Below are 19,660 nucleotides of genomic sequence, written 5' to 3' on the forward strand. Positions count from 1 at the left end.
CAAAAAAAAAAAAAAAAAAGATATCAAAACATTGCAAGTTAAAAAATAAGTCTTTTTATAATCAAAGTATAAACAAATATATAGGAAATGCATATTTGTCAGTAATTATTTTGAAAATAGGAAACACATACTTAAGAAAAACATAATCTGACAAAACTTAAAAAAACAACTATCCAATGCATAATAACACATGCACTGCCCCCAAACAGCAGAGGATAGCCACATCAGAATTGCAAGGCTTAAAGCAACTCCACCAGAGAAAAATCACTGTGTGTAGCAGGTCTGTTAAGTATGCAATTTATAAAAAATGCCTGACTGTTATTCACACTTACATAAAAAAGAATTTGCAATTTGTTGAGTATTTTATCCCTCAATAATCTGTATAAAAATTACAACTAAACCAGTGAATTTCAAGCACCAATTCAATCATTTAAACTTTATTAATATTTCTGTTATTGAAGGAGCAAATTATGATGAAGGCTAAGCTAAGATTAGCCAAGTTTAATTTTATAGGCGTGCGGTTTCTTCTGTTCACTCACTTGAACGCCAAACATTTGAAAATGTTTAGGCCAGTAAAGGAATCCTTGGAGGAATCCATTATTTCGGAGTATCAATGGTTTAATATACATTAAAAGCTCTTTAACAAACCACTGCTTTCTTAGTTCTAAGATAAAATAGATTTGCGCACAGGAAATTAAGGGACTGTTCCTCACTCTGACTTAGAAAAGGCAGCACCTACATGGTAGACTAACAAGCACATCTGGATATCTGCTGGCTATGTAAGAAAAGGGTGTTATTATTTAAGAAGGCAACACCACTGCTCATGGCACTAATGAAGTTTTTCTTGACTAAAAAATTTCCACTAGACATTTGGGGTGGGAGGGAATCTCAGTAAGAGAAGGTTTTTTTTTGGTTTTTGTTTTGTTTTTCTGATTTTCAGCATCAGGGAAAAAAAAAAAAAAGGTAGCAGTCTGAGCCAGCAGATGAGTAACAGTGTTTGTGATGCCTCTGGTTGTTCCTGAAGAAAACCTGCTCAGATAATGAGGGGTTTATTTAAAATCTATACGACCGCTGTTTTTGTTTCCAGTATTAACATCATACCACTCACGTACACAGTAATTTCTGAGACACAATTAATGTTTCAGTCTTTTCCTACTATTAAGTTTGGTTAATTTTCAGCACACATCAAACCGAACCTTTAGGTCGACTGCATTTAAGAGACGGAAGATAAGACTATTGAAAACAGATTACGTGGAAACCAAAATCTCCATCAATAGTGATTCTCCATCACTTCTGGCCTGTTATCTGAACTTTATCGCAAGAGCACATCATGCAGTTGAAGGAAAAAGCGAGCCGCACTGAAGTCCTGGCGTTAGGGCAGGGGTGAAGGGTCTCGCTGGTCCCCGGGAAGAGCGCCTGCGCTCCGCCCCTCGCTCATCTCGGGCGCTGGCTCTTCACAAGCAGGCTCACCGAGGTCTTCGCTGCCCCCCTCACTCTGCTCCTCACTGTGGTCTTCGCTGGGCCCCGCAGTCTGCCCCAGGCTGTTCTCCAGAAGCGTGGGAGAGCTGCTTATCCTGCTCTCTTCTTCAGCTGTCTCGTTCCCGGGCTGGGAAGGAGGTGGTGTGGGAGCATCTGACTGCATGACACTTTCAGTGGAAGAGACGGGGGCTTTGGTGAGCGCGGTATCAGCTACAATCTCATTTTGAGGCAAAGATAACTTTTCCACAAGTTTCCACTGAATGATGCTCATGTCTTTTCCACCAGTTGAAATCAGGTGACTGTCATTATGAGTAAAACTGACATTGGTGACATGGCTGCTGTGGGCACTGTACTTGTGACTGGGAGCCTACATGAAATAAATCAGATAGGAAAATTAAACTCATTCTTCACATGCCTACTTACAGCAATGGAGGTGACTAGGTTAGGGAGCTCATTCAGTTTGTGAAACAGGTAATTCAGATCAAAACCACAAGTCATTGACTCTGAGGAATAAAGCTAGCAGTGATTTCCTTTTAATACCTATTTATATGGGAGAAACAAAGTAATTGGACAGCTGTACTTTCAGACTGTAAAAAAAATGTCTTCTGCATACTTGTTAGAGTTTATTAGTGACTATTCTACTGAGATGGCTAGGGGAGAATTTACTAGGTTGGAAAGATTATACATGATTTAGGAGTCATAATGTTGATCATGTACCAAAAATAAAATATTTTAATATGTTTAGAAGAAATTTAAAACTGCCAAGGTATCAAAATGAAAAAAAAAAAGGACAATAAACAAAAATGAATAAAACACCATCAAGTGGCTTCTCTGTCTTCTCCTTTACCTTAATGAGGAAGGAAAAGACAAGCACTGCCTGCTTGGATGCTTACAGATGGCCCTATTCCCTCCGCCCATGCACTGTAGTATCACAGGCAGTAATTAGTAACCCTATGAGTATCTTCCCACCATTGACACAATATATCCCCAAACAAAAATTATCCCCAAACAAAAGGCCCTATAACAAACACTAGTTTTTATTAAGTTGATTTTACCTTTGCTTTGGAGCAGGGATACTGAAACAGATGGACTTTGCAAAAGTCATCAGCAACAGCTATCACCTTTCTATTGTGGGATCGCACGAGTGCATTGATATCTGTCCCATCAGATCCTTCTGGCCAGACACCTTTGATATGGAAACATGGGGGGTGTAGAAAAATTAGCCTGAAAAATACAACTGCCATGCTACGTGTGTTTATTTTAGAATCTTAATTTTCATCCCTGTTCAAACTCTTAGCTGCTAAATTTCCCTTAAAGATTTCTTAGTGGCTTAATACTTCATTCAAATGATGAAATTTTATCCATAATCTAATAATAAACTGAAATAACCTCAAGATGGAAAATTTAAGACTTAAAACTTTAAGATTCAAAAATACTCACTAGTAACCAGCAGGTGGTGCTAATAAATAATTTTAGTTTCAGCTTGTCTCACCTTGACAATAAGCTCCTCCTGTTTAAAGTTTCTAGTTGGAGGGGAAATTCTCAGTTATTTCTGTAGCAAAGTGCAGAAACAATGCCACAGCATTAATTCTTCAGAGTGGACTCTGTTCCCTTTCAGGCAGGCACTTAAAAAAAAACCTCATAGAGATTCTTTCTTAATGGAAATGTACAGGCCATCCACTAGGTCTATCATGTTATCCATAGGAGTTTCCATAAACTATTACTTATGTCCAAAGATCGACACAGCAAATTTAATTATTCTGAATCATTATGAGGCACTGGTGGTCATGTTCAACATAATTAGCACAAACCTCTACTAGACTAAAAATATACAATATGTAACAGTTGAGATGCTGGCCTCCTGTAGTTCAGTACTGCTCTAGAGAACAATTTTTTTTTGGTAAATTCACTAAAGATGAAACACTTCTTGACTGACATCTCTTAATAAGTAAATTAAATATTGTTTGTTTCACTAAAATAACAAGGTAAGTTACTAGCTATTGGCCACTGCTTCAGCTTCACCCAGAATAATGAATTTGTTTATGGACTAGTCAGGGTTATTTTGTTTTAATTTCTTCCAAGCCTGGTAGGCTTCTTCATCTCAGCAGCAGCTGTATTTAGAACAAGTACCCATAATGGATTATTTTTCTAATGCACACAGCATAAAGAAATGTTCAGATCTACCATGAGAGTGGAGGAGAGAGTCCAACTTTTCAGAAGGCAGAGATACACTGTTAAAGGAAAAATACCTAATATTTTGGGAATTGCTTTAGGTACTGGTGCCACATCCCTATCCAATATTCTAATTACTGAGTATAACATCTCTTTTTAATCCTAACTTTCTCAGAAGGATTCCTACAGATTGGCAAAGACTGAGAAAACTGTCAAAGGACAGAGTTCTAGAAATGTCCAAAACATAAGATTAGGAATGATCTCCACACTTTATCTTTAAATAATGTCTACTAAAAATGTCTTTATATGTCAATAAATGGTACTGGGATAATTGGACACCCACATGCAAAAGAATAACAACTGTTGACAATGATGTGGAAAAACAGAACCCTCATACACTGCTGGTGGCAATGTAAATGGTGCAGCCACTTAGGAAAACAGTCTGGCAGTTCCTCAAAAGGTTATACACAGAGTTACCATTTGACCCTGCAATTCCACTCCTAGGTATAACCCAAGAGAATGAAAACATGTCTACACGAAAACTGTTCATAGCAGCATTATTTATAATAAAAGTGGAAACAACCTAAGTGTCCATCAACTGATGATAAACAGAACGTGGTATAGCCATACAAAAGGATGTTACTCAGCCATAAAGTGAAGTACTGATACGTGCTACAACATGATGAACCTTGAACATCCGGTGCTAAAGGAAAGAAGTCAGTTTCGATGGATCACATAGTACATGATTCCATTTATATGAACTGTCCTGAATATGCAAATCATTAGAAAAAGAAAGAAGATCAGTGGTTGCTGGGAGGTTGTGGAAGGGGGAGGGAGGGAGTGACTGCTAATGGGCAGAGCTTCTTTTTGGGGTAATGAAAATGTTCTAAAATTAGATAGTGATGACGGGTGCACAATCCTATGAATATGCTAAAACCACCAAATTGTGCACTTTAAATAGGTGAATTATATGGTATGTGAATGGTATCTCAATAAAGCTGTTATTTTGAAAATGCCTTTACAAATTTGAAAGCTTCAATTTTCACTTGGAGGAAAAAACTGAAAGGCAATCTATACTATTATGTAAATGCCTTTCCTTTTTAATTGTCTTTCATATTTATTGGGGACCAAAAGTCTGCTGAATTCTGCAGAGAACAAACCTCATATTGGTTCAATCCTAATACATTCAGCTTCTCTGAACTGTGCATTAATAGTGATAACACTAAAGAGTACTAAGTGAAGTGAGTCAGAAAGACATACTATATGATAGCACTTATATGTGGAATCTAAAATATGACACAAATGAACTTATCTATGAAACAGGAGTGAGAGAGTGGCATAGACATATATACACTACCAAATGTAAAATAGCTAGTGGGAAGCAGCCACACAGCACAGGGAGATCAGCTGGGTACTTTGTGACCACCTAGAGGGGTGGGATAGGGAGGGTGGGAGGGAGACGCAAGAGGGAGGAGATCCGGGGATATATGTGTACGTATAGGTGATTCACTTTGTTATACAGCAGAAACTAACACAACATTGTAAAGCAATTATACTCCAAAAAAGATATTTAAAAAAAAATACACTCTGCATCTTTATTAAAAAAAAAAAACAAAAAAACAGAATCAGGGACATAGAGAACAGACTGGTGGTTGCCAAGGGGGAGGAGGGTGGGGGAGGGTTGGATTGGGAGTTTGGGGTTAGCAGATGCAAACTGGTATATACAGAATGGATAAACTACAAGGTCCTATAGCACAGGGAACTATATTCAATGTCCTGTGATAAACCATAATGGAAAAGAATATGAAAAAGTATGTATATGTATGTATAACTGAATCACTTTGCTGTACAGCAGAAATTAACACAACATCGTAATTCAACTATACTTCAATAAAAAATAAATTGAAAAAAACACATGTAGGGGCTTCCCTGGTGGCGCAGTGGTTGAGAATCTGCCTGCCAATGCAGGGGACACGGGTTCGAGCCCTGGTCCGGGAAGATCCCACATGCCACGGAGCAACTAGGCCCGTGAGCCACAACTACTGAGCCTGCGCGTCTGGAGCCTGTGCTCCGCAACAAGAGAGGCCACGATAGTGAGAGGCCCGCGCACTGCGATGAAGAGTGGCCCCCACTTGCCGCAACTAGAGAAAGCCCTAGCACAGAAACGAAGACCCAACATAACAATCAATCAATCAATCAATCAATAAATAAATCTTTAAAAAAAAAAAAAAAACACATGTAGACTATTTTTCATTTAGAAATTTAAGTATTATACATAAAAACACCACAAATTGCCTTTTCCCATCAAGTGCAATGTCCTTACCAAAGACTTGAAAGCCTAGCACACAGGTGTATGTCGTCCAATCGATGTCCTTACAATCTGATCGATTCCTGATTAGTTTGCAGCCATTTGGAATGTCCCCTTTAAATTTAGAAACAGGAAGTATAATCATAGTGCTTGTGTACAAATGTATTTGAAAATGCACCTTGACTCAAACTAGCCACGTTTACTTGTATTTATAATCCATACACTGAAAATATTAAGACACAGTTGAAAAGGAAGTGTTTAACACGGTTTATAGAACTATAAACTGTTTCCCACTGAAGTTGTTTTTTCTTTAAAAAGCATAAATGCCCATGCATTGTACTCCTTCCTGCCTCCAGGAAAAGCTGTTAAATACAGAACCATTCAGAGCAGGATCAGTCCCCCTGAATAATTTCTCATGACATTTAAGTGAACTCATTACTGTGAGATTCTCATTCCTTAGCCAGCTCCGAGTGGCACGTGCTTCTTCAGGTCAGAGGGGCCAGCGTGCAGTAGCTGCGCAATTCAGATGCCACGCAGCCTGCTCTTTACTGCCCCTGACGGGCACATCTCAGCCGTATGTGAGCATTCATACTTACAGTACAGGATCTCATAGTCTCCCGAGTTAGACATTATGTACTTGTTGTCTGGAGACCAGTCAAGGTGTGTGATATAGCTGGAATGTCCCTAGGAAGGAACACATCAACTATTAGAAAGCATTTAGAGTTCTGAATGATAAATAGTCTCATAGTAGCCAGTCCTGTCTTCTGAGTAGCCATTCACTGGGAATTCCTGAAGTAGAGAGAGCAGTACCACGGCCTCTGGAACTGAACAGGGCTCAGAACAGGTCTTTGGTTCTTTTTCACACTATCTTGTTGGGAGCTAGAACTGTGGAACTAAAGAGGTCTGACCACAGCGGAAACGATAAGCACTTGGAACGTGAGAGTATCCTGCTGGTCTCTCCATTTTGATACCAGCACCAAGTACTACCTGTGCTACACTTCCAAGAAAGACAGTCTCTTAAAAGACACTGAAACAGATACCACAACCTCGGGCCTTATTTCAAGTCACTAGTGTCCCTAATTAGAGTGACTTCCTTTCTGATAATGAAGTATTGGTTCCATGTTGTGTACAAAAAGAGCACAGTTTTCCTGGGCTGCTTCTTCAGTACCCATGGCACATGGAGGTCTCCTAAAAAAACTCCTATCTCCAAAGAATATTTTTGGGGAAAAGTTATCCAACATCATACTCCCTCCAAACAGCTGGATCCAATAATCATCTGACTCCTTAAACAAGAGGACAGTGATCTTTTTCTGCTTAGGTTTTACTAACACCGGGAATTCAAACAAAAAATTACCAAATGCCATATTTTGTTGGCTTCACATGTAAGCATTTGATTATTTCCAATAAACTACTGCAGATAAATCACACAGGTCTTACAGTTTACACCAAAGCTGACAGAGCCTCAAAAATCACTTTTATCTCCTGCACTCTGTATTAAAACATTTAATTTCAATTGTACTTTTTGAATTACTAGCTTTCTGCTCACATCGTTTTTATTTTTAAAGTTAATAAATTCAGAATACCTTAGGTATAGTTTTCAATGATTTTCACAAAGTATTTTAATCATTCCAGTAGCCTTCTGAAATCAAATGACATATCCTAAAACCTCTCTGGAGCTATATCTCCACCAAAGTGCTGCATGGCAAATACCCACATTTATACATTTAAATGAATTTAAATTATGTGAATTTGAGACCCTGTAAAACTTCCTGAAGTCACTGGAGATTAGCTGGGTATGTCAGCAAACAGGTTGGGAGTCACTTGCTAGGCATGTGGGAGACCTCCCAACTTAACAAGAAATCAATTTCAATGCCAGAAAGACACATGCGGTTCTTGGGTATTTTCTGAATATGGCAGGAGGGTGGGGTTCACACAGATCTTTTTCATAGTGTTCATGGATCTGATGCCTGGCTCTGGAATCTAGAGAAGCCAGGCTTCTAAGGTAAGAAAACTGGTGCTACATGAATGAAGGATTTAACCAGATTAATCATGGCAAAGTGTTTGAATCTTTGTGAAAAGACTTTAATAGCATTATTTAGAAAAGCATCAAAAGCAATGTATGGATACATAACATTGATGTAATTCGTATCTGTGTTGGACACAACATATTTAGATGGTAAATCAATATAAAGTATTCTCAAAAAGAACTCGAGTAGGAAAAGCCCCCAAATTTAGCAAAGACCTTGGGGGAAGTTATCAATTTATATTGGAATACAAAGTGAGTATTTTTTCGCTGATACGGAGTCCAATAAATAAGCAAAGAAAAGATTAGATGCAACTGTCTGTCGGGAGTCTATGGTGCGCCTTCCCAGAACCACCTCAGAGTGTCCTTGTCTCACCCAACTCTTAGGCCACGAAGGGTACATACAAAACTTGGGGGGAAACACCCTCAAACGTCACCCCACAGGCACAGACACAGTTGGGAGCAAAAAGTACACCTCGCTGAACAGAAACAGGAGAGTACTCTTAAGCTGGTACTTTCATCACTGCCTTTAAGCAGCTGAATGGTGTAACCACAATAACAATCACAAGTGATGGTGCCTAAGAATAACTCTGGAAAAATAAGAAATATCTCAGCTGAATCTTTGTTAATCACATGGAAGGTCATCATGTGCCTCAGTGGTTTGCAACCGTGGCTGTATATTAATATTACCTGAGGAGTTTTCAAACAAGTACCGAGGCCTTGAGTTAGGGCACTAACTTTTTTCCTAAGTAGGTATCCGGGTGTCCCCTCACCCTCTAGGGCAGTGACATCCAATGGACCTTTCTGCAGTGATGAAAATGTGTATCTGCACAGTCCAATGCAGAAGTAACTAGCCACCTGTGGCTTCTGAGTACTCAAAATGTGGCCAGTGCTCCCAGGAAACTGAATTGTATTTAATTTCGTAAACAAAGTTGTGGTTAGTAGCTGTGATGCTGGACAATGCAGGCTGAGAAGAGTCCATTGTCTCTCTACTGATTTGAAATACCTTTTATTATCTAGTAAATTTCCATATAAACAGAGATTTGTTTTTGGACTCTCTTTTCTGTTCCATTAGTCTATCTGCCTATTCCCAGCCAACTGTGATAGTTCGTGGTATGAGGAAAATTTCAGATGAACTTTAGAACCATTTTATCAAGCTCATAAACATTGTGCTGAAAATTTAAGTAAGTGCATCAAATTTAGAGAATAGTTTGTAGAGAACAGACATGTTTATGAAGTCTTTTCTTCTAGAAATATGTTATGTCTATTTTTTCATTTCTTAGTTTGTGTTTCAGCCATGTTTCACATAGCTTCCTGTGCTTTTCTTGCTAGGTCTATTCTCAAAGCATCTACAGTTTTTTGTTACTACTGCAATTAGGATTTTTTTCCCATCACATTTTTGACGTGCTTTGCTGGTGTGAGAGAAAGCTGACCTTTAGAGTGTAGACTGTAGAGTGTAGCCTACCCAATGCGATCTTTAGACTGTAGATCTGTAGAGCATAGTTTATCCATTCCACATTCTCTTAAGTGCCCAGCTAAAACACTGTTATTTCCTAATCTCTTTTGCAGCTATGGGTGGCAGAAGTCACTGAGTGGGGCTTCCAAGAAAACTTTAAAAATCGACTTAGGAGGAAGAGTGTCTTTTTCCCCCTTGCTCTGTCCCCCTAGAACTAGGACGGGATGACTGGAATTCCAGCAGCACCTTATTGAGGATGATGGAGTAGCAAGAAAGAAGGACCCGGAGTCCCTGATGACTTCTTTTAAATGGGAACACATCCCTCATTTGTTGAAGCCACCAAGTATTGCAATATAATTCCTAACTGTTATGGTAATATTGAAATACCTACTGCATTAGTTTTATGGGTAATTTTCTTGGAGATTTCTAGGTAGACAGTTTTAAAAGTCTTTTACTCTTCTCTTCTTTATATATATTTTCATTCACCAAAATCCTGACCAAAAAACACTTATTTTACCAGCACTTCTTGCCTATTCTAACAGACTTTGTAATGCTTTTTAGTATACCACTGCAACTTCATTACACTCCATCTCCTGGGCTAAGATCTTTGAGTAGCAGTGTTAAAAGGTATACAGGAATTGGAGTCAAACACAAAGCTATTACGCTGGCACTCAGGGACAGTTTCAACTGCTTGGTTACACTTTATTAGAGGGACACTTCCTAAAGTTCTAAGCCCAGTATGTTTCTGAAGCTATAGCGTCACTTAAATGTTAACTAGTAACAGGAAATATTGGAAACAAAATAGAAAACAGCATTTGTATCTGGAACTCTGAGAGTAGGTCCAGTTGCCACATTTTAATCTTTACAACAATCCTATAAAAGTAGGAACTATTATAATCTCCAGTTTTAAGATAATAAAATTAAGACTCAGAGAAGTTAATTAACTTGCCTAAAGTTGCAAACTAGTAAGCAGCAGAGCCAGCATTAACCCAGTTTTGTCTGTCCTGTATCATAGCAGACAACAGATAAAAGGAGTTAATATGAGACTATAAGACCAGCTGGTGGAAGCAGACAGCAAGGAGAAGTGAGAGCTGGAAGCAAAGCACAGAACAGAAGATAATTAGAAAAGCAGAGTAGCTGAGCCTTTCATTACAGCCGCAAAGAGTACTATAAGCTTTAACAGTTCCTGAAGATATTTCATAATAATACTTCATATGCTCTAAAGATAAAAGCTGCCTAACTGGAGAAGGCAAAGTGTCATGAAATTGATAAACTTGGCAATTCTCAACACTTCCAAGGTCGTCTCATTATCCAGTGTCCAACACTGCTCTTTCCTTTCTGCATCAGTTGCTGTACTCTAAAAGCACAGTACACTGATATACACATTGAAAAATCTGAGGCCTTTTTGTATCTTGGGAAGTCTGCTCTACTAAGAGTTAGGAGAACAGGGTTCAGGCCCCAGATCTGCCACTATGTCAAGATGTGACCAAGGACAAGCCATTTATCTTCTCTGAAACTCAGTCTCTTCATCCGTAAAATGAGAGCTGAGCTAAGTTAAGTGCTATAGTGCGACCTGTAAAATTTTATGATTCCACAAGATTAAATTATATTTGATAATGCTCTGTTTATTAAGACATGGACTTTTTAAAAAGGTTGGGGTAAAAAATAATTAAGAAAAATTTGGTGCCTGGTAGGGTAAACTTAAGTAATCTGAAAATTCCTTTCAGTGGAATATTTCATTTGATCATGTTGTACAATGAGGCACTATTATACTACTATTCCCAAATATTAAGATAATAAATCGATTAAAAGATGTATTTAAATAAATTAATGGATACTGATTCATAATTTTTGTCAAAGTAAATAAAAATATTTTGGATAAATTATAAAACTATAAGGTTGCTTGTAGATCAGTTTATAGGCTGGTTTTAGCACATGGTACAAAATACACCCCCCCCCCCAAAAAAGCAAAAAGCAAATAAACAAAAAAAAAGCAGTAAGTCTCTTCTCTGAATAGAAAATGGCCTGGGTTTTACTTATGTATATACTTTTAAAAATTCATTCTTTTATTCATTCCCCTAAAACTCTTTTGTGATAAAAACTGTTAAAGGGGGATTTCCCTGGTGGTCCAGTGGTTAAGAATCCATCTTCCAATGCTGGGGATGCTGGTTCAATCCCTGGTAGGGGAACTAAGAACTTACATGCTGCAGGGTAACTGAGCCCACGTGCCACAACTACAGAGCCCGTGTGCCGCAACTACAGAGCCCACGTGCCACAACTAGAGAGAAGCCTGCACACCACAACCAGAGAGAAGCCTGCGTACCGCAACTAGAGAGAAGCCCGCACACTGCAACCAAGACCCGACGCAGCCAAAAAAAAAATAAATAAATAAATAAATATTTTTTAAAAAAAGACTGTTAAAGGATCTGTGCCACTAATTCATCAAGTAATTTGCTAATCCTAAATTGACTGGTAATATAGATACCAAACTACCTCATTTTCTGTAAATTCATAGTTAACATATACTGAGTACTTCTTACTTGCCAAGCACTACTGTAAGTATTTTATATGCCTTAACTTGTTTTAATCCAGTGAAGTAGAAAGTACTACTATCTTCACTTTACAGATGAGAAGACTGAAGTAGAAGGTTTAAATAACTTGCCCAAGGTCACATTTGTGGGTGGTGAAACAAGAGTTAAAATCCAGGTAGTCTGATCCCAAGTTTATGCCCTTAACCACTATGCTATATCTCCTGCCTTTCTCATCCTGTTATCAGCTTGAATGTGTACTTTTTGAGGACAATGAGCAAATCTTATGTATATCCCCAGTGCCTAGAACATTACCCTAGTTAGCAGACTGCCTGCCATAAGATAAGTACTCACTATGTCTAGAATTGAATCTAATCTTCATCTTAAAATGATAAACTAATCAATCAGAAATGCAGTAAATTAAAGGAAATATGCTTCTATTAATTCTCTTAATACAGACAAATCTCCATATAAATTATGTTTAGTGCTAGAGAGGTCACCTAGGAAATTGCGGAGTGTCAAGGATGGGCAGGATCATGGGACACTGAGATTAAAATGTTAGAGATACCCTTCCATTTCTGACTCACTCCATTTTAAAAAAGCGTTATTTTCTAAGGATTTCCTAAGGAAATAGCTTTGATTTAAGAAACTGCATTAAAACTAGTAGTCAGAGAGAGAGAGGTAACAATATTAAACTCTCATCAAAGGAGAAACCTTTCTAGAGCATACAGGGAACTGCAAGATTCTACTGTCAGGTAATTTCAGTTTCAAAGATAGAGATTAAATTTTAAATCTGCTAAGTTTAAAGGTGATACATCAATGTAAACATTTAACTCTCTTTTTACAGAAGTAAAATTTTCCAACAATTTTATAGATTTACTTCACTACTTACAGTGCACTTTCCATGTCTGCTGTACTTTCTTCCATTTTCTGAGACTACATAGAGGTAAATAAAGTTGTCATGAGATCCCACAGCCAGGAAGGTGCCATCTGGAATGAAACAGGAAAAAATGTTGATTATAGAAATACATCGATAGGTTTATTTACTGTCACTTTACTGGACCTACACCAAATGATATTTTACAAATGTTGTTAAATCTCATCAACTTAATTATTCTTCGGTGTTTAATGAATGACTCCTTCCATCACTAAACATACTTGAAAACCAAATGGTCATCTGGTTGAGTACACAATCCCTTCTTGGAAATGCTCACGGGTCTTGGACTCTTCCCTTAGTCTCATCTCCTCCTAGTTAGCGACAGACTGGCCCTAGGGAGGTTAACCTACTTTTATGGGTCTAAGTATACAGTATTCATATGGCAAGCTGAGTGTACAATTGCTCATTTCAGCTGAGGACATATGATCTCTCCAACTACAGGGTCCACTCTCTTGGGAAAGGACCATGTTCTCTCACAAAGGACCACTGTACTCACCACGTAACAGATGGTCAATAAAGTCCATTTGATCTTTGGGTTTTAAATGCTACATCTACAGTAGTTATTTGCTATTACAGCATTGAAAAAAGCCAAACCAAGAGAGAAAACCTTTTCTGCTTCAAGACAACTCTTGCCAAGCTTACAGCTTGAAGCAAATACTTTTCCTTCCTTGTTCAACACAGAGAATAGCATTCTGAGCTTCCTCTGAAATGACTTAGAAGAAATCAAAAAGATCATTTGGACTCCACACTGATCCAACAACTACTGGAATATATTTTTGAATATAAGAAAATGTCACTCGAACTAACTCCAGGGAAGAATTATGTGGCTCAAAACCATATTAATAGCAGGAAAAAGGAACCAACTATCATGGAAACTTAATTAACATTTTGAATAAAGTATGAAAAGAAGTAGCTAAACGAATTGATCAAATTCATCAGTTGCTGAGTATTTTATCTAATTAACAGACCAATCATTGCTATGTAACCAGTAAAAATCAAACTAGATTTTAAAGCACTTGAAGGGCCTATAAAATTTGTATATTTTGAATATTATTATTATTTATTTTCTATTATCTTATATACAAAGAAAAGGTTGCTAAATAGATTAACATTCAGCCTAGTACAGTACCTATTCAAAGTTCTAAGTATTTGTAGTTCCAAAAAAATGGGATTTGATTGCACTGTATTCTGTTTTCAATTGCAAATGCAGTTGTAACAGTTTGTTCTAAATTTATGTTTGCTTGATGATTTAGAATGTTGTTTAACTTTAGCAGATCTTTTGCTGTTTCCTGCAGCAGAATTTAATCTAATGTTGGGGGAAACATATTCAATACTTAACAACTCCAGAAAGTAGAGAAAAAAGTAGTCAGCTTTACTGGAAGTGAAAGTATGCAATTACAGAGAAATGCTGTCAATGCCAGGAGTGGGAGTAAATCTGCCTACCTAATGAGTAGCGCATCACAGAGAGCTGTTCATTCCCGTCTGTGTGGATAGAAACTAGATCTCTGGTTTCTGCATCCAGAACAAACCACCTGTTAAGAAGTAAAAAATCAAAAATTTTCTCAGATATTAGCATTTATAGAAAAAAAAAAAGGTTGCTGACTTTTTCTTCCTTTTAATAAAGAAATTCTAATAATGCCCTTAAGCTGGACATGTTTCCCTTTTCTAACGAAGGATGAGTGCAAAATGTTGCGAGATACAATATAAATATACTTATACGGGCCTAGGCATGTTCTCATTTCTATTTAGGTATTCACTGAATGCCAATGGTGTCTCTTTGCGAGGCACTGTCCAAATAGAAAATGACAGGATTATCAGTGTTCTTGAAGATTACACTACAGCCAGGAAAAAGGAAATGAGCCAATTAAAACAAAGAACGATTAAGTGCCAATCTCACTGATGGTGACTACATATAGCAGAAGAACTCACAGAAGGGAAATGAATAGCAGACAGAGAAAAACCTTTAGGGAGGATGTAGAATATGAGTTGAGCTGAATGTTGAGGGAAAGAAGTAGAGGCAGTTGAGGCAGGAGGAGTGACAGCTGCACTGCCACGGAGGTGGGAAGGAGCACGGACAGAATGATGGTGGGAGGGAAAGGCAGAGGGCCATTCATCTGGTGAGAGTTCAAAGGGACCAGCAGGGGGGCACTCCTCCTCTCCAGTACCCCCAACACCTGCACATGCAAGCTCTAAGTTCTTTGAAAAACAGTTCTTCATTCACACTTACAGGAAAAGTCAAAATGTAAAAAGCCTCTTGACAGGTAAAACAATGACTTAAATCCAACTACAGAATAAGTGACTCTTATCAGACCCTGTTCTAAGAGCACCTGAAGGAAGAGATGGTGGGTGCTTCAGGAGAGTAGGGTGAGATACTGGGTACAAAGCAAAGACTGGGAATTAAGGAAGGACAACTAAAGGATAGATAAGGGAGAGGAGGGCAGGTTATGGACAGCACACGCAGTTAGTTGGAGGAGTCTGGAGGTGAGCACTGCCTGGCTCAGATCAGGCACTAAAATAAACATTTATAGAACGTACAAATGAACAAATAGAAGATAATCTCGAACGTGACAAATGCAAAGGTTTAGCAAGAATTACGTGGCAGCAGTGCAGTGTGTAGGAAGAAGTGGTTGGGGTGGCAAGAATGGAACAAGAGTAGAAAAATAAAATCACTCTTAATCTCATGGAACTGGATGGGACAAAAGAGCAGCAAGTTTTGTTTCTAATTATTCAGATGGGAAAAATTCCACCACTAAATTCAGTAACAGCAATCATAACAACAGTTCCTTTTAATTTTGAAGCTTTATAACTAATATCTGGACAGAGACCACTATCCCTTCAGATAAAAAGAAGTATTAGGGCTTCCCTGGTGGCGCAGTGGTTAAGAATCCACCTGCCAATGCAGGGGACACGGGTTCGAGCCCTGGTCCGGGAAGATCCCACATGCCGCAGAGCAACTAAGTCCACGAGCCACAACTACTGGCCTGCGCAATACAACTACTGAAGCCCGTGCACCTAGAGCCCGTGCTCCGCAACGAGAGAAGCCACTGCAATGAGAAGCCTGCACACCACAATGAAGAGTAGCCCCCGCTCGCTGCAATGAAGACCCAACACAGCCAAAAATAAATAAATAAATTTAAAAAAAAAGAAATTTTAGGAGACAGTAAAGGGCTTAAAAGAATTTTTTAAAAAAAGAATATTTAGTGATGTTGCTTAACATGCCTTCGTATATTCAAGGTAGAAGATAAAAAACTAAAGGATCCCGACTCTTTATCTATCACTGAAATCTCTTTCTAATTAAACATGTTCATGAATGAATTAGTAATTTGTGAGTTACGGGTTGAAACTTCTACATAGCTAACCTAATTCATAAATTCTGTCTTTTACTCGGGTAAGAGAAATAGCTTCTATCTGTGAATACCTGAGTTTATTAAAAGCCAATCAGGGCTTCCCTGGTGGCGCAGTGGTTGAGAATCTGCCTGCCAATGCAGGGACACGGGTTCGAGCCCTGATCTGGGAAGATCCCACATGCCGCGGAGCAACTGCGCCCGTGAGCCACCACTACTGAGCCTGCGCGTCTGGAGCCTGTGCTCCGCAACAAGAGGGGCCGCGATAGTGAGAGGCCCGCGTACCGCGATGAAGAGTGGCCCCCACTTGCCACAACTAGAGGAAGCCCTCGCACAGAAATGAAGACCCAACACAGTAATAAATAAATAAATAAATAAATAAATAAAATCCAGGAGAAATATTAAAAAAAAAAAAAAAAAGCCAATCAGCAGGTAACTGGCACTTTGAAGCCCTGCGCTGAATGTTTGATCATTTCCACTTCAAAAGGTGCATAAAGAACATATCTTATTGCAACTGGACAGCACCCACAGATCATAGGTTTCTTCTGAGAATGTAATTCATTAATCAATTTTTATGGCTGCCACCACGGAACTCCTAGAGCCAAGAAATGCCAAAGTTGATGCCAAGTGAACCACCTTTTCAGAGTAAGGGAACAAAATATTCCAACGTGGAGTGAAAAGACATACCTAAAGAACACTGAGACACAGCACCGCTCTGTAGGTATGAGGTTTCAAGTTTTTAATGAGTTTATAGAAACTTTACTATACTTTCTTAGGCATTTAAAATTACCTATTTTTATTTTGGAGAAGCCTCAACTGATACTATTTCCAGTTCAGTTTAATCTTCCTAGGGAAACTGCAAACAATTTTATCTCTTTGAAAACTCCCTTCAAAAGTAATAAAAAAGGGAATTCCCTGGAGGTCCAGTGGTTAGGACTCTGTGCTTCCACTGCAGGGGGCACGGGTTCAATCCCTGGTTGGGGAACTAAGATCCTGCACACCGCACAGTCAGCCAAAAAAAAAAACAAAGTAATGAAAAAACCCAGAATGTCTGTTGGTATAATATGTAGAAACCTAAAACTCTGAGTCATTTACTGGTTAGAGATGGCAGCTCTCAAAAAAGAAAAAAAAAAAACCAACAACAAAACCCTACCTACTTTTTCTATTTCTTTAATTACATATCAGAGATTAATTCTTCCACTTTTGGCAAGTAATTTTTAGTAATAATAACTTTGCTGTTAAAAGTATACAACTTCCATATGGATCCCCAGCAATAATTTTAAAGCTCCCACCCTTTTCACTGCATGAATTACGTTCTACCTTGAGAAAAGACTTTCTGGCTCAGGACCTCTATCCTTAACAGAAGTATGGAGAGGATAACAAATCCTTTAGCAAAGGGAATTTTCTAGAAATAAGTATTAAGTTTTCACTGTGCTCAATTGCATTCTCATTCTAGTCCAGAGTATATACATTGAAACCAAGCTTCTGCTTTAAGGTAATTTGGAATCATTATGGGGCTCTATAGGGCCTAAAGGACTTAAAGAATCTTTCTAAATGTAACTGCTCAGCATCAGAGATGGGAAATCTTCAGCCATATATTTAAACTAATCTGACTTGTGAGTCAAGTACCCACACACAGTACCACCATTAACTAGATGACTTTTTAAAAAAGACACTTACTGATTTCTTTAGTGGCAAGAAGAGAATCATAAGATTTCAGAGCTGGAAAGTATCATACTTTACAGTCCCTAAATGAGTATATATGTGTTCATAATATGAGTTAAAAAATATTCATCATAATATAAAGTGTATCCTCTGGGTGGCAGGTTTGTAACTTTTTCCCAACTGCTTTTATGAAGCTTCTCCTTATAAGAATAGGAATGTGGCTTTTATAATCGGAAAAACATAAAATCAAAATCAGGGGAAAGAAAAGCCCAATTCAACCCTCTTATTTTACAAATAAGAACACTGAAATCCCATGATGTCAAAACACTTGGCCAGTCATCAACCAACTAGTTAGTGGCAGAGCCGGGATAAAGCTTCTAGCCCTTGTGCTTTTCACTACATCACACCAGGGAAGGGTGTGATCCCATGGAAAGTGCTCTCTCTGCCTGAGATACACTAACATTCAGGATCTAGAGAAGAAAGAAGTCAGCAAAGGGGGCAGAACTGGCGTTTATAACCCAACCGGGGAGACGGAGTGAGTTCATAAAGTGGTAAATAGTTTAAAGTAAAATGAATGACACAAGTTAAGGATTATGAGGTTTCAGAGCAGGGAGTAATCACTGAGGATGTGGGTGGTCTTGGATTTCATCACATCAAATGTGGCAAGGAGAGGTGGGACATAAACAGGTGGAGAGGGATAGGTAAGAAACTACAAAAAGGGCTGAGGTGTATCTGAAGGACAACGACTTAACCATTCTCGCTGGAATGGTGAGGGGAAAGATTTTTAATGGGCTTTAAAGGCCAGGCTAAACAAGTTTGGATTCCACTGTTTAGCAATCAACAGGCCTTTAGGAACGTTCTAGTCCAGTTAGCTCATAGTTTCTTGTGTTTGCTCAATCCATTCCTCCTGATTGATATAAGCTCCTAACTCTTCACTGCCTCTTCGAAATCTCAGAACTCCATCAAGGCAGGACCAATCCCATCTCCTCTGTGAAGTGTACTCTGACCACTCAGGCTCACAGTAATTTCTCTGTTGATCTTCAAGCATTACTGCCTGTTTATGCAAGTAATACTAAACTACTGATATGACATGCTCTGTATCTTTTTATGTAGTATCTAATTAGGTTATAAGCTACTTGGGGTAGGGACCATGTCTTATATAATATTTCTTTGTGCCACTCACTGCATCTAGTGCTTTACAACTTGTAGGAGCACAGAGTGACTCCGAACTGCAATTATAACAAGGCAGAACTCAGGGAGATTCATGCTGATAGAGTTCAAAGACACTGTACACCCTGGGAAATGAGCTCAGGAGTACTGATGGGCCAAGTTCAGCACCATCAAATTACAGAGGGAAACAAGCTATTCTTTTCTAATTAGAAGTTTTCTCTTTTAATTATGTCTAAGAATAAAGTCTCAGCTAGTGCTAATATGTCTTCGACATCTCCCTTTTGAGATAAAGGAGCATTTCTTACACTCAGAACCTTTCTAGTCAACAGTAGAATTTGATAACAGTACTTCAGCTACATTGCTGGTTTGCCAAGGTTACAGTCATCATCAAAACTAACCTTTAAAAATTTTATAAAAAATTTAAAAAAAAATGATGAGTGGAGCTGGATCACTTAAGTCTCTCCAGGTCTAACGTTCTGTGATTCCACATCGAAAACTAAATCAAATTTTTTACCTTCCTGCCCACCAGGTGCATTTTCCCAGCTTGCTCTTCCTTGTCAAAGCTGTCACTATAAATC

General features: G+C 38.4%; 1 protein-coding gene across 8 annotated transcripts in view; it reads right to left on the reverse strand.

The window, feature by feature from the left end:
• EML4 (EMAP like 4) overlaps positions 1–19,660 on the reverse strand; it is a 159,110-nt gene that overhangs the window by 997 nt on the left and 138,453 nt on the right. For 4 of the 8 annotated variants that reach the window (XM_082427669.1, XM_082427673.1, XM_082427671.1 and 1 more), the window contains 6 exons: positions 14,347–14,435; positions 12,859–12,956; positions 6,556–6,643; positions 5,975–6,073; positions 2,535–2,665; positions 409–1,846 (listed from right to left, as the gene is read on the reverse strand). In XM_082427669.1, coding sequence (XP_082283795.1) covers positions 1,373–1,846; positions 2,535–2,665; positions 5,975–6,073; positions 6,556–6,643; positions 12,859–12,956; positions 14,347–14,435 — 979 coding nt within the window. In that variant the 3' untranslated portion in view covers positions 409–1,372. Of the gene's footprint in view, positions 1–408; positions 1,847–2,534; positions 2,666–2,700; positions 4,418–5,974; positions 6,074–6,555; positions 6,644–12,858; positions 12,957–14,346; positions 14,436–19,660 lie in introns of those variants that run through there. The other 4 variants (XR_014254270.1, XM_082427670.1, XM_082427674.1 and 1 more) reach the window with 4 other exon arrangements.

The sequence above is a fragment of the Balaenoptera physalus genome (assembly GCF_965194825.1).
Source record: "Balaenoptera physalus genome assembly, chromosome: 15".
Taxonomy (NCBI): domain Eukaryota; kingdom Metazoa; phylum Chordata; class Mammalia; order Artiodactyla; family Balaenopteridae; genus Balaenoptera; species Balaenoptera physalus.